This window comes from Lynx canadensis, chromosome F1, assembly GCF_007474595.2.
Source record: "Lynx canadensis isolate LIC74 chromosome F1, mLynCan4.pri.v2, whole genome shotgun sequence".
Classification (NCBI taxonomy): Eukaryota; Metazoa; Chordata; class Mammalia; order Carnivora; family Felidae; genus Lynx; species Lynx canadensis.
Window position 1 is genome coordinate 16,303,624 of NC_044319.2, and position 15,691 is coordinate 16,319,314.

The 15,691-nt window shown below is 36.2% G+C and overlaps 2 protein-coding genes across 8 annotated transcripts in view; both read left to right on the plus strand.

The window, feature by feature from the left end:
• Positions 1-15,691, plus strand: part of RABGAP1L (RAB GTPase activating protein 1 like) — a 774,838-nt gene that overhangs the window by 272,155 nt on the left and 486,992 nt on the right. The window lies entirely within an intron of this gene.
• GPR52 (G protein-coupled receptor 52) lies at positions 8,784-14,158 on the plus strand. Its single transcript, XM_032591798.1, has one exon. It carries the CDS (start codon positions 11,148-11,150, stop codon positions 12,231-12,233), a length of 1,086 nt encoding a protein of 361 aa, XP_032447689.1. The 5' UTR covers positions 8,784-11,147; the 3' UTR covers positions 12,234-14,158.

Genomic DNA, 15,691 nt, shown 5'->3' on the forward strand with positions numbered 1-15,691 from the left:
ATTTGCTATGCAAATAGATTCGGAAAATATGGAAGCTCCATTCTTTTCTAGGTGTCTGGTTACTTGTAGAAATCAAACAAATCTGTCTGTCTGCTTCTCTGTAAACATAAAACCTATGTATCTATATCTGTGTATATACATGTATGCGGAATCTAGTAGCTACAAAGGTGTGATGGTGATGATAAGGCAATTTTAAGACTGTTCTCATCAATGTTAAGAATGATGATCCCAGCCTACCAGGCAAAATTTAATTATGTTCAGAATTCTGAGTTTAAGAAGGCAGAGGAGATGTATATGAGGCATCTTATAAAGATTTAAATGTAAAATTTGATGGAGTGAAACAGAATTTTAAAAATTTAAAAACAGAAAGACCCGCATTATCTGGAAATTGCAGCATCCACGTAATTGAGGTTTTTATGGACTAAACTTTGGTGATTTTTACATTATGGTGTTGTAATCATATAAATTTCCTAAGATGTGTGGTCATGTTCAGATAATGCATTTATATTAAAAATGTACTTTTTAAAGGGAATTGTTGAGGGAGATGGCAATTCAGTAGAAAGTAGAAGTGTTATTAATTTCCTATTCTCAGGTTATTTGTGGGTATAGTTTCTTAAGGAGAAATGATTAAACAGAAAGTCTGTTGATAGTGAAGAATATGCTTACCTTTACTATCTGAGCTTTGAATGAGCTGCTGTGTGCTTTTTTATGGTTTATCTTTAAATTTCTAGTTTTCGTAACCAACTTTAAGGGGTAGGTGTTAGCTCCATTTTACAGATGGAAGCTGAGACACGTGGGAAGAATGACATACCCACGGCGTCATAGTTAATGAGTGCTGCAGCCAGCTTGCCACCCCACGTCTGGCGCATTCTAAAGCCTGTACTGTCTTCTTTAAGTCATAATCTTTCCTAGTCTTCAAGTATGATAAATGTTTACTAAAGATAATAGCCCAAGCTAAGGAAAATGAAAAGAAAGATCATACTGTGCATGGTTTTACTTGCTTACTTACTTACTTAGTTATTTTTACTCTGCATACTATTTTTGACTGATTAATTTGGTTTTAATTACATCTTTTATTTGAAGGTTCCCCCTACTAAGAATTAAACATACAGGTAGAGGCGCCTGAGTGGCTCAGTCAATTAAGTGTCCTACTTCAGCTCAGGTCATGATCTCGCGGTTTGTGGGTTTGAGCCCCGTGTCCAGCTCTGAGCTGACAGCTTGGAGCCTGGAGCCTGCTTCCGATTCTGTGTCTCCCTTTCTCTCTGCCCCTCCCCCACTTGTGTGTGCATGTTCTCTCTCTCTCTGTCTCAAAAAAAATAAACATTAAGAAAAAATAAATGTACATATGTATTAGTATTTTCTTTCTTCCTTTTCCTTTGTGACTGGTTACAGATAATGAAATTTCTCAAAGTTTTTGCTTTCTTGGCCAGTTGTCTTAGATCCCGCCTAGCTGGGGCAGTCCCAGAGTGTTGTATAACTGGCATTTAATACGAAGCCTTTTCTCACTCAGTGTCTCACTTGCATCTGGGCTGTTGTGTCTGTGAGTACAAACACTGAACCATGAGTCAGGTATCCTGATTGAGAGAGTGTGAAAGTAGGCACAGGATAGATTTACTTATTCTATCTGTTCTTTTAGACATTTCAGTAGCTCTCTTTCTTGCCTTGGAGGATTCTGGTATTTTTCACTCAAGTAGTTTAGGGATCTAATTTGGTGGTTTTACATTTAAGAAATGGAATGCTTGAAACATGTAAGTGCAATCATAGCTTTATCCTTCTTTTTGGCCATAAGTTACATGTATGTGAAATAACAGATCTTAAATGTCACATTTTGATGAGTTTTGATATGTATAAATGCATGTTACCCATGGCTATCGAGATACACCATGTTTCCAATCATCTCTAAAAGTTTCCTTATACTTCTTGTTGGTCAACACACATCCACATCCACACCTGATTTCTTTCATCAAAAATTAGTTCCATGTATTTCAGAACTTCACTGTATGGACATATTACAGTTTGTTTATTGGTTTCTATGTTGATGGATATATGGGTGGTTTTCAGTTTTGGGCTATTAAAATTAAAGTTGTGGGGCACCTGGGTGGCTCAGTCGGTTAAGCGTCTGACTCCAGCTCAGATCATGATCTCGCTGTTCACAGTTTGAGCCCCACATTGGGCTCTGTGCTGACAGCCCAGAGCCTGGAGCCTGCTTCGGATTCTGTCTCCCTCTCTCTCTGTCCCTCTCCTGCTCATGCTCATGCTCTGTCTCTCAAAAATATATAAATATTAAAAAAAAATTAAAAAAAAAAAGACATTCATTATAAAAATAGAACTGCCCTAGGACCCAGCAATCACATTACTGAGTATTTATCTAAAGTATACAAAAACAGGGGCGCCTGGGTGGCGCAGTCGGTTAAGCGTCCGACTTCAGCCAGGTCACGATCTCACGGTCCGTGAGTTCGAGCCCCGCGTCAGGCTCTGGGCTGATGGCTCAGAGCCTGGAGCCTGTTTCCGATTCTGTGTCTCCCTCTCTCTCTGCCCCTCCCCCGTTCATGCTCTGTCTCTCGCTGTCCCAAAAATAAATAAACGTTGAAAAAAAAAAATTAAAAAAAATAAAGTATACAAAAACACTAAATTGAAGAGATATGTGCAGCCCAAGTGGCCATCAAGTGCTATATATGTAGCAGCATTATTTACAGTAGCCAAATTATGGAAGCAGCCCAAGTGGCCATCAAGTGATTAATGGATAAAGAAGAGGTTGTGTGTGTACACACACACACACACACACACACACACACACAGGAATACTATTCATCCATAAAAAATAGTGAAATCTTGCAGTGACATGTATGGAGCTTAGAGAGTATAATGCTAAGCAAAATAAGTCAGTTGGAGAAAGACACATACCATATTTCACCCATATGTGGAATTTAAGAAACAAAACAAGCAAAGGGAAAAGAGAGAGAGAAGTGCCAAGAAACAGACTTTTTTTTTTAAATATGAAATTTATTGTCAAATTGGTTTCCATACAACACCCAGTGCTCATCCCAACAGGTGCCCTCCTCTATACCCATCACCCACCCTCCCCGCCCTCCCACCCCCCATCAACCCTCAGTTTGTTCTCAGTTTTTAAGAGTCTCTTATGCTTTGGCTCTCTTTCACTCTAACCTCTTTTTTTTTTTTTTTCCCTTCCCCTCCCCCATGGGTTTCTGTTAAGTTTCTCAGGATCCACATAAGAGTGAAAACATATGGTATCTGTCTTTCTCTGTATGGCTTATTTCACTTAGCATCACACTCTCCAGTTCCATCCACGTTGCTACAAAAGGCCATATTTCATTCTTTCTCATTGCCACGTAATATTCCATTGTGTATATAAACCACAATTTCTTTATCCATTCATCAGTTGATGGACATTTAGACTTTTAACTATAGGGAACAAATTGGCAGGAGATAGGGGAAATAGGTGATGGGGATTAAGGAGTTCACTTGCTGTGATGATCACTGGGGGCTGTACGGAAGTATTGAATCACTATGTTGTACACCTGAGACTAATATAACACTGTAAAAAAAAGTAAAAAGTTGGGCCATTTTACACTAATACTTAAAATTTATAAGAGTTTGACTTATGCATTCTTACCGATATTTAGTATTTGCAGTGTTTTAATTTTAGTCATTCTGGTGAGTATGTAGTGATATCTCACTGTGATTTTACTTTGCCTTTTCTTGATGACTATTGATGCTGAATACTGATGGCCATTTCTTCCTTTGTGAAGTACCTATGATGGCATTTCCCCATTTTTAATTGGGTTATTTGTATTTTTACTAACAAAGTGTAGGAGTCCTCTTATATATTTTGGATACAGACTTTTTGTTAGATATATGTTTTGCTAGTGTTTTCTACTAGTCTTTTGACTTACTGATTATTTTTTAATTTTTTTTTCAACGTTTATTTATTTTTGGGACAGAGAGAGACAGAGCATGAACGGGCGAGGGGCAGAGAGAGAGGGAGACACAGAATCGGAAACAGGCTCCAGGCTCTGAGCCATCAGCCCAGAGCCCGACGCGGGGCTCGAACTCACGGAACACGAGATCGTGACCTGGCTGAAGTCGGACACTTAACCGACTGCGCCACCCAGGCGCGCTGACTTACTGATTTTTTTAATGCTATCTTTTGAAAAGCAGAATTTTGTTTTTAGTATAATTCATTACATTTTACCTTTATAGTTATTTTCTGCATTTTAAGAAACCTTTGTCTACTTACATGTCATGAAGATATTCTCTTTCTAGGATGTTTCCTTCTAGAAACTATATATTTATAGTTTTAATCTTTATGTTTAGATCTGATTATCTCAAATATATTTTTGTGCATGGTATGAGGAAGGAGTCTAAGTTCATTTTTCTCATTATCCAAATTTTTCTAGTAACATTTACTGAAAAGATATTCTTTTCCTTTTGACTTGTTTTAAAGTCTGTTAAGATTCAGTTGGTAAGTGTGAGTTTATTTTTGGACTGTATTCTTTTTAGTGATTTATTTGTTTATCCTTGTGCCAGTCTTCCAACTTTTAAAAGATCCTTTCACAAGATTGTTTTAGCTACCCTACGTCCTTTTTTATTTACATAAAAATTGTAGAATCACTTAGAATCAACAAATAGCAATATATCCATAGATTAATTTGAGAAAAGCTAACATTCTTATTAATAGTGTTGAGTCTTCTAATCCATAAAGGTAGTATATCTCTCCATTTACTTATGACCTTTTAATTTTGTAGTTTTCAGGGTAGAAGTCTTACACATCTTTTGTTTTAAATTTATCCATATTTTCTGTTTTGGGGGGCTGTTGTAAATGGTTTGTTGTTTTAAAATTTCATTTACTGTGGTTTGTCGCAAGTATCCAGAAATTCAATGATTTTTGTATATTGCCCTTGTATTTGGACAAGATTTACTCATTGCTTCTAATAGTCTTTGGGATAGATTTTTGAAGTGTTTCTTATGTGTGTAGTTATGTCTTCTTGTATGGCTTAGCTATTTTTTTTTTTTCTTGCCTGTTACTGACAGGGACCTCCAGTATAAAGTGAATGGAAGTGGTGAGAGCAGACATCTTTGCCTTGTTTTCTGTCTTAAGAAGAAAGCTTTTACTCCTTCACCATTAAATATCACTCTAGCTATAGGATTTATCAGATTGAGGAAGTTTTCTTCTGTAATGCACTCACTTAATAGCTGTGAAATATTTGTGATTGTTAATAACTTGTCTCCTAATGAAATAAAGCTAATAATATAAACTCGCTTTCTATCCTTGAGAGATCACTAAATCAGTGGATTGTAACATATGCTACTTTTTTTTTTTTTTTTACATTTAGACCAAATTGCTTTGATAGAACATTTAACATATATTGGTACTGCATTTTGCAGCATTTGCTAGATAGGATTTTTCAAAGCACTAGTTAAATATTCATATTGAATTGGGTTTAGGGAGAAGTATAGATAAATAATATTGCCCTTAATTTGAATTTATTAGGCTAATTCTTCTTCTGAAATTTGGTTATATGTTTTATAGCCTTCTTGTGAAGCTTGTATGTCATTCAAGGGGGATTATAAGGAACTTTGTGTATTCTGAGGTTCACAGAAACTGGTTATTAGTGTTTCTTGTCTTGCAGACTTTTGAGCTATTTTTATGTTCTTTACATTAAAGCTTATTAAACACGTACTTGTTTAGCTCCAATTTTATGCCCAAAAGTGTAAAGTAGGTACTTAAGATATAATGCGAACAAAACAGGTATTGCTCCCTTCATGGGGCTTGCAGTCTAGTCAGAAAGACAAAATTGAATGAAATAGATCATTATAAATTATGATAGGTATAGAATCTGGTCTAATCTGGGAATTCAAGGAAGGTATCTGTGAGGAAGTGGTATTTGAATTAAATCTGAAGGTTATTTCTGTGTTAACTAAAAGAAGTGTGATGGCATAGTAAGCAGCGGGTGCAAATGTCCTGAGGCAGTAGACAACATAGCAAATACATGTAGTACAGGGGGATGGTTAGAATAGGAGGAGGTAGAACCAGGTTAGCTAATCCTAAACAACATAGAAGTAAGATTGAATTGGTATGTGGAGAACAGATTTTATAGGACTTACTGGGACTTTATCCTAAGGGCAGTGTGAAATCACTGAAGTATTTTAAAAGGGGAGTGATATCATCTGGCTTGCATTTTTTAAAGAATATTCTGTCTGTGCATAATGGATTAAAGAGAGGCCACAGGCAGCTCATGAGGACCGCACTGGAAGCCACTACATGCACTCCCACACAAGACGATGCGAGTTTGCTTAGGGTAGTGACAGCCGAGATAGGGAAGAGTTAATGGATGGGAGGAGTACTTGAAGAAATAGATAAATTCTGAATGCATACACCTTTTTTGTACCTTTAAAATTGTTAAAAAAAAAAACCCTTTTCTGTACATGTTTACTTTTTACAATATTATATTGGTTGTATAGTTCTCCTTGATAATCATCACCTTCTTTTTATCTTACTTACCATTGATGCTGATGTCTCTCTCTTACTCTGCTATTTAGGTCCTATTGAGTAGTTGCCTGAAATGCTTAGATGTTTAATAATGAACTATTGATTCATATAAAAGAATATATAAAACAATTTAAGGTATAAGTAAAAGGAAATACCTGTGATGTGTCACCTCATAAAGCTATAGTTTTAGCTGTTAGAAGTAATTCTGAAGTATTCCAACTAATAATTCCTCTTAGATATTTCCCAACTAGCATTCATCAGTTAAAAGGGGAGAGAGGTGGTTGACAATGATTGCAGTAAGAATAGCAATAATCAAACACCTAATGACCCCTAACATAAAGAGAATTATGCCTAATTAAAGACAAAGAATGATTTATGTAATGAGCTATGTAAATATATGACATTAATGCTTTTTTGTTATTAAAGCTTCACATTATAAATTAGTTCCTATTATAATCAGATTAGAAAAAAGAATAGAAAGGGAGAAAAATGAGGGACCAGTAGAACAAGTCAATGTCTAAAAAGAAGAAAATTATCTTGTTAGAACTGCTAAAGCTTTTTTTGGAAGTTGGTAGAAGGAAAGAAGAAAGTGGATCAAAGGCTCTGCTTGAACTCTCTTGTATTATCATTTATTTGCCTTTGGAAGCATGTACAATTACGGATTATTTAGAGTATTCGTAGACTCAAATCCCTGTCAGTGATTAGTTTTGAGAAATAAATGTATCAAATGAAAGCGATCTAGAATTTGAATTTCCCTATGAGATTATTTTGCCATTTCTCTAATTTTGGAAATATTACATTCAAAACTGTTTTAAAAATATGTAAAGCCTATCCTTGGAAAAGGTTTATTTAGATTTTGGTAATATATAGATAACTTTAATAATTGATAGTGTTTTATTTTCTGATGGTTTTATAGTAAAGCTGAGTATTAAACTCCTTTTAATATGGAGTATGGGACCTGTCTACATTCATGAATATTTATCAAATGTAATTTTTATTTTGAATATTTATTATTATTGTAAATGAGACTATTTAGTTAAATCCAGTCCTGTTTGATTTTAATGCTTTTATGTATCCCTAAAGGTCAAACTACTTCCCTTGTAAAATAGGACTTTCTAGCCTTTTGTATTGTATAAATATTTTCTTTCAAACCTCAACATGGTACTCATTCTATGATTGTTATTCTAACTTGTTTTATGAATTATTCTGGTAATGAGAAATGCGCTTCCATTCTTTCTGTATTTCACCTAAACCCCTGGAGATTTTTGACAATAATATGGTCTTCATTCCTATAAGGCAGTTCAACATGGAGGAAAGAATAGGGTTTTCTGTTCTTTAGAAATCATTTTTGGAATCCAAAATAGTTATTCTTAGACATTACCTTACTGGCAGCCATCGGTGGAGAGGAAAGGAAAGGGAAGGAGAGAGGGGTTCATCAATATGGTGTTAGAAATGACACTTTTGACCTGTTTCAATGCTAGTTTCATGACTGTTGGAAGCAAGTTATGCTTACCTTCTGTAGTACCTATCTTCTTCCTTTGGAAAGTGATAATGATGGGTACCTACTCCATAAAGACTTAAGGTTTTTATAGAGAGGAAATATATAAAGCACTTAGCATAATGCTTGGCACACAGAATGTGCTCAACAGATGTTAGTTTATCTTCCATTTTCAGCTTAATTTTCCTTATCTAAGTCTGAAATAATTTGTAAATTAGTTCTAAGTCACTTTAAAGAAGAGTGCTGATCCCATAAGAAATATGCTTAAAATAGAAAATGTTTGCCTATAGTAAGTCAAAGTAAATAGAAATGTTTTTAACCTCCCTTAAATAAAGTAGCTTAATTTGCTTGCTTCTCACTTGGGTGTGAGTAGCTCAGTCACGGTATGACAGTTCTTTGACTCTTGAGTGTTTTCATATTAGGATAATAAGTGGAGTAAACAATCATTCTACTTATTTCTAATGCCTACTTTTCAGAGTTCACATTTGACCTTAAATATTTCCCCAAATAGATGTTAGCATAGAGGTGTTAGTTCCAATGCTCTGTTTATACACTTAAATACATTGGATTCAGCAATTTAGTGTGGGTGTGGCAGGGATTAGAGAAATTATTAAATGACTTAACTTCTGTTAATCAAAACATACCTATATTTTAGGGAGTAAAAATAGTAGCTATATCACTTGAGTTCACGAAGTCTTAGCTGATTTTTAATAATTAATACGTTTTTTTTTCTGCCAGTGAGCATTAGATTACTGCTGACTTTTTAGTGTCATAGTACCTTGTGGTAGTTTCTCTACAGGGTTTAAAGGTGTATCCCAGTGTTTTTTTGTTTTTTTGTTTTTTGTTTGTTTTTTGTTTTTGTTTTGTTTGTTTCTTACTGTCTGGTCCATAGGAATTAATCTTTATAAATGCTATAAGGAGACTATCTCTAGAGATTCATACATGCCATTAATATGTTATAAGGATCGGTCAGTTCCATTGTCTTCTTTTGTCAATCTTGATCAGAGCTTGCCGAGTAAGTCTATAAGCCTGCATGTGCCTGGCAACTGTTACCTAGTGACAGTTTCAGCTGCAGTAGCCATTGGCTGTGCTGTTGATTGGGGCAGGAGGACCGAGTCACCTTTCTGATGGTGGTGAGTTCTTCTGCATCAGCTCAGGATGAGGAGGAGAGGAGCAGGGCTCCGGCTCAGGTGGAGGCAGTGATACTGAGAGATTGTGAAGAATATAGCGACAGCATCCTGGTAACTGCATCACAGTAAATCGGACTTCTGAATCAAGCAGCCCAGCCTAGCAGCTGATAAGAGTGAATGTAGGTGAGAAGCATTGCCTTATTCCCATAAGAAGAGAACTATTTTGTGATAAGTGAAACTAGGAATGTGCAAGGAGGAATATCCTGTGGCTGTTATAAAAGAAGGACTTCCCTGAATGACTTGGTGGTGCACGAGAAAATAACTTTCAGAAGAATGCTTTCTGTTAAGCTGCTGCTTTGTTCCTGAAGGAAACGTTTTTATCTCTAATGCATGTTACTTCTTCAAGAGGTATGACAACAAAGACTGACAAGAAACTCTCTGAAATACCTGTACTTTTAAAAAGATTTTTGATAAATGTTAACCTGATAACAGAATGACCTTGGAAGCCTCTTGGATGGATTCTATCCTGCAAGCCTTTCAGTATTTCAAACTCTAGGATTTAAACTCATCTTGATGCTTTAGAGGTATTTTAAAATAAGACCATCTTATAACCTACCTAATGACCCCTGTACTAATCGAGCACTTGTTCAAAATAGAAAACAGAAATAGAAGAGGCATTTTCATAACATATGGCTGCTGTATAACTGCAAGTATAGCAAACAAGGTAATTTTCCACTTTCAGAAGATTTAGTCGAAGTAATGATTTAATGTGTTAATCCTCTGATGAAAGTAGAATAGAAACAGACTATGAAGCCTACTAGAAATACCTAAGTAATAAATAATGGCAGCGTTTCTAGTCAAATAAGCTCAGAGTGTATAGGAAAGTTTCTATTGTTTAAATTTCATATATACGTGAGATATAGGTGTGGTTGCAAAGGTGAGAAATAACTTTGAGCTCTGAATCTATTATTCCGTTATAAGGAAGGTAGCATATCAGATAATGAAAGTTATTTTCAGTTATTGATGCTGAAATTAATAACATTTATTTTCCCTTTGAAAAGGAGAACATACAAATTACATGTAGAACCGGTAATTGTAATGGACTAAAACTGTTTTCATCTGAATGCTTAAAAAATTGCATGCAGAATTAAAACTTTACAGTTTATCATATCTTGTCACGTGTTAACCCATTGCACATTATCTTCACTACTGGAAATATGCTTTTGTTTACTCATGAGAGTTATAGGGCAGTCTGGAGTCTGTTACCCCTATTCTGCTCCTTTGTGCCCAAGTAGACCCGAGTCTTTTAGAATTAACCTTGTGTGCATGTGTGTGTGGGGATTTAGCTTTTTTGAGAAATGAGAAATAGATCATAAAGTTCATCCACCAGCATCGAACCCTGAACTGAGCCCAAAGGCACTCTTTGCCGCAATGAACTTTTTCTTAGACTTGCAACTAGATCTTAGATCTTAATTATTTAAAACCGTAAAATATGAATCCACTTCTCATGACAGATGAAGTAGGAAGCCTGAGACAATTTAAGACTTTTTTTCCCTCATTATTTCTAGTTGATCCCTAAGAAACTACCTTTCTGATGAGCCCAAACAGCTCACAAACTCTTTTCTTCCCTTGGCAATTGATTTTTTTTTTCTTTTTACAGATTTAATTTTTCATGGTGAAAGGTAATAAAATATCCATTTTCTCTAGAAGTGCCTTGTGTCTTCAAAAAGTTGTTGGAGAGAGCATCAGAGGAAGCTAATCAGTGACCTTTTTTCACCTCCTTTCTAGCTTACTTCCCTTTCTCCCCCTCCCAAAGTTGAGATGTGTCACTGCTGCACTGAGACTGATGAAGAGGCTTGAGTACTCTCTGGGATGCTCGGCTGTGACAGAAGCACTGCCACTGTCTACCGAAGCTGATCCCGAGACACTCATGTGTAGAGTTTAACACATGCTGGACAGGGCACCTGCTTGCTGGAGCCAAGGCTACATGTTCCCTTAATTCCAAGCCATGAATGAAACCAGGTGGACTGAATGGAGCATCCTGAACATGAGCAGTGGCATTGTGAATGTGTCTGAACGTCACTCCTGCCCACTTGGATTTGGCTACTACAGTGCGGTGGATGTGTGCATCTTTGAGACCATTGTTATTGTCTTGCTGACATTTCTAATCATTGCTGGGAATTTAACGGTCATCTTTGTCTTTCACTGTGCTCCACTCTTACACCATTACACTACCAGCTATTTTATTCAGACAATGGCATATGCTGATCTTTTCGTTGGAGTTAGCTGCTTGGTTCCTACTCTCTCACTTCTTCACTACTCCACAGGTATCCATGAGTCATTGACTTGCCAGGTTTTTGGATATATCATCTCGGTTCTAAAAAGCGTTTCTATGGCATGTCTTGCTTGCATAAGCGTGGATCGCTATCTTGCAATAACCAAGCCTCTTTCCTACAATCAACTGGTCACTCCTTGTCGCCTGAGAATTTGCATTATTTTAATCTGGATCTACTCTTGCCTCATTTTCTTGCCTTCCTTTTTTGGCTGGGGGAAACCTGGGTACCATGGTGACATTTTTGAATGGTGTGCCACCTCTTGGCTCACCAGTGCCTATTTTACTGGCTTTATTGTTTGTTTACTTTATGCTCCTGCTGCCTTTGTGGTCTGCTTCACTTACTTCCACATTTTCAAAATTTGCCGTCAGCACACCAAAGAGATAAATGACCGGAGGGCCCGATTTCCTAGCCATGAGGTGGATGCCTCTGGAGAGACCGGACACAGCCCCGACCGTCGCTACGCCATGGTTTTGTTTCGGATAACCAGTGTGTTTTACATGCTGTGGCTCCCTTATATAATTTACTTTCTTCTGGAAAGCTCCCGGGTCTTAGACAATCCAACACTGTCCTTCCTAACAACCTGGCTTGCTATAAGTAATAGTTTTTGTAACTGTGTAATATACAGCCTTTCCAACAGTGTTTTCCGGCTAGGCCTCCGAAGACTGTCCAAGACGATGTGCACATCTTGTCTGTGTGTGAAGGATCAGGAAGCACGAGACCCCAAACCTAGGAAACGGGCTAATTCCTGCTCCATTTGAAGAGAACTATACAGTAAATCCAGTGTAATCTGACAGGGGTTTTGGATTGTGTTCTTGATTCTTCTATAATATCTAAATAATTCTTCTGGAAGTTTGCCACTAGAGAAATATTTACTTGAATAGTTGACTATGAGATGAAGGGACTAAAGATTTCTTTTTTTTTTTTTTCCTTCTCTTTTTCCACAGTGGTGGGGGAGGGGGAGCTAGAGAAAAGAATGTATAGAGGGTAATCTCATGAGATAACTTTAGTATGTGAGTATAAATGTACAGTAATAACAAAATTAAGCACTGAAGATGAAAAAATTATTGAAAAAAGTATCTCAGAGCTTCCACAGGACATGAGCAAAGCCCCTCGGCATCTCTGTCCTCTCTGACTGAGCTCTCTCCTCTGTCTTTGCCTCTCATTCTGTCTGTCTGTCTCACTTTCTTTGTGTTTGTGGAAATGACTTACATAAATTGCCCTTTAAATGCTACATATAATATATGTGGCAAAGTGCAATTTTTTGCATCAAAGTATACTCTTAAATGTACTAATCTGCAACCCATAAGTTGTCTCTCTATGAAGGATGCATAGTAAGCATTGTATTTTATTACCTGCCACATAACCCTTTTGCTTGTGTTTTTATAATGTCCGCAGTGCAAATTGTTTGCTATAAACAAAAAGAAACAGTACTTTTGTTTCTTCTGGGTAAAATTATGTGTACCCATCCCCACCCCCTTTCTAACAGCCTGCTATTTTTTTCCTCCATTGTTCTTGATCTGCATCCTTTGGTACCTTAATCCAAAAGTGTCTTAGCTAATGAAAGAATCTACTATATAAAGCAATCATAATCTTAAATAATCTATTCCTTCCAACAAAGGTTCTTTGAGATATTGTGTTAAATATTTTTAATAGCTTTTGTATACATTTTTATCTGGTTCCTTTCCAATTAGCTCATGTGCCCAAAGTAGTGTCTTTAATAAAGCTTTGTTTTTCTTTAAGGAAATCCACAAATAATTCTAATGGAGATTTCAGAGTATTCACCCAGAAGTAAGGTATTGCTCTTCAAACCACACAGCGTGTCCTCCCCGCAATCCAGTAGACAATATTAACCTTTTTGTGTTACGTCTACGAAGCTTAGTGTTGCGTCCACCAATCATTTGTGTGATATGCATTTGCATATACTATATTTTTTACAACAAAGAAAATGTAAATTATGTGATCTGTGCCTAATGTTTTCTTAGCACAATACATAGATCAATGTTGCTTAACTCATCAACATTGGAAAAAATATACAAAAACTTTAAAGAGAAAAATACTTTTGTGTAGTTGTTATTAGATATTTATATTAGATCAAGCTGCATTCTTAGTACTGCTGAGAATACGATATACTTAATTATCAAATACAGGTAAGAGCTGTCAGTATTTCCTTTTGTAATCTGTTTTCATACGCAGAGATTAAATTAACTTATTTTTTAGTGTGCTACATGGAATTGTATAATAAATTGCCAGGGGTTTAGATGTAGCAAAATGGCATTTGGGGGAATCAGTCAGTAGTGAAGCAGGTGTGAGTGGTAAAACATCTAAATCTTACTTTTTTACTATAAGTTTCCTGCCTGACAGATATTTTAAAGTTTATATCAGACTACTGAGTATTTTTCTTCTCAGCATTTTGATTTATTTGTTTTATGAAATGCATTTAATGAAATGTGCCTATGACTTCAAATTGGAAGCCTAGTGTGTTTGCACACGAGTGGTTTGACTTCAGAGGTCCGTTAGTAGAAATGTCATCATTTTATTGAGGTTGTTTTGAACCTGTGTATATTTTTAAACATGTAAGAAAGGTTTAAAATAAAGAATAAAATAGTATTCTACGTATCAAAATCAGACTTTGTTTCAGTTTCATAAAAACACTCACTTAGAATCAAAATTTAATTGTGTCACATTTCTGTGGTTTGGGTTGTTTATATTATTTCTTGCCCTGTGTTTGCCAGTGGCATTTTGGATATTCAAAATGAACCTTTTAAGTTCAGACCAGTTAAAGGAAAAAACAGATTTCAAGAAAGCATAATACTACTAACTTTTCAGCTGTCACAAATAGAATATTCAGCATTATATGTATTATTTGGGAATCAGATTTTGATTCCTTTAGTTTGGTGTGTAAATAAATATAGCTTGAAAGGACTCAGTAGATATTCTGTAGAGAAAACTTGAGTCTGCATTTATTGCATTTTCCTCTTCTGGCTTTTCCTCATGATAATTAGTAACAACAATTATGTGTCAAGTTTTAAACACTATGTTAAGTTTTTTTTTAATTTTTAAAAAATGTTTGTTTACTTTGAGAGAGAGACAGACAGAGCATGAGTAGGGGAGAGGCAGAGAGAGAGAGAGAGAGAGAGAGAGAGAGAGAGAGAGAAACACAGAATCCAAATCAGGCTCCAGGCTCTGAGCTGTCAACGCAGAGCCCAAGATGGGGCTTGAACTCACAAACCTTGAGATCATGACCAGAGCTGAAGTCAGACACTCAACTGACTGAGCCAGGCACCCCAACACTGTGTTAAGTTTTATATATATTTTAACTTTTAATCCTCACTACACCCCTTTCAGATAGATACTGTTCTTATTCTCATCCTAGAGACAGGAAACTAAAGAAGGGTGATGGACGCAAGGTCACTCATTTCCTCCCCACAGGTTCATTCATATTTAGCTGGGTTAGAGCCAAAGCCTACATACTTAACCACTCTGCTTCACTGCTTTTCTGGGTTTTTGTTTTGTTTTGTTTTGTTTTTTTTCTTTCCTCAAAAGCCTTCACACCTTTGTACCTCTGTCTGTACCTTTTCCTTACAAATTTCTCTGAGTTTTATTCTTTTTCTTCACCTAAACATTTTGCTGTAGTCCCTTCCATACCTTGTGATATCTTTTTCCTTGATATTACAAATATATTTTATTAGAACAGCAATCTCGTAAGCCCAAACTTGCTAGTTTAGTCTGTAATCAAACTGAAACCCTGGGGCATAGCATTTCCTTGGCATTGCCTTTATTCATTTTTGTTAAGTTTTTGTTGAATAGTTTCTTCAGATCTCTGTGAATTTCCTGTTGAAGAAAATATTTTCAGGCAGGTGAGTGGAGAAGGTTTACCACATTCTGAACATGTTCTATGTGCCAAGAGCCATGCAGAGCACATAGGCTACATTAGCTTGTTTAGTCCTCAAATCTAGCCCAACAGGAAGGTACAAGTCCCTGGGTTTTACTGAGGAGAAAACTGAGGACTTGGAACATTCAGTGTCTTACCTAGGGATAAACAGCCTCTGAAGGCCAGGAGTTCAGTCAAGGTTTCATATCCTGGAAAAGCAAGGGGAGCCTATAAGGCAAGTTCTAGGTTTAGATTTTTCATTTATTATAATGTTTCATGTGCAACTCTCAGGCAAGCCTTGTAACTTCCTTTTGACATATTTTAATGTGTGTTTATATAATAAGA

Coding starts and splice junctions, on each gene's coding strand:
- GPR52 (XM_032591798.1), top strand. CDS start 11,148: ATGAATGAAACCAGGTGGACTGAATGGAGCATCCTGAACATGAGCAGT.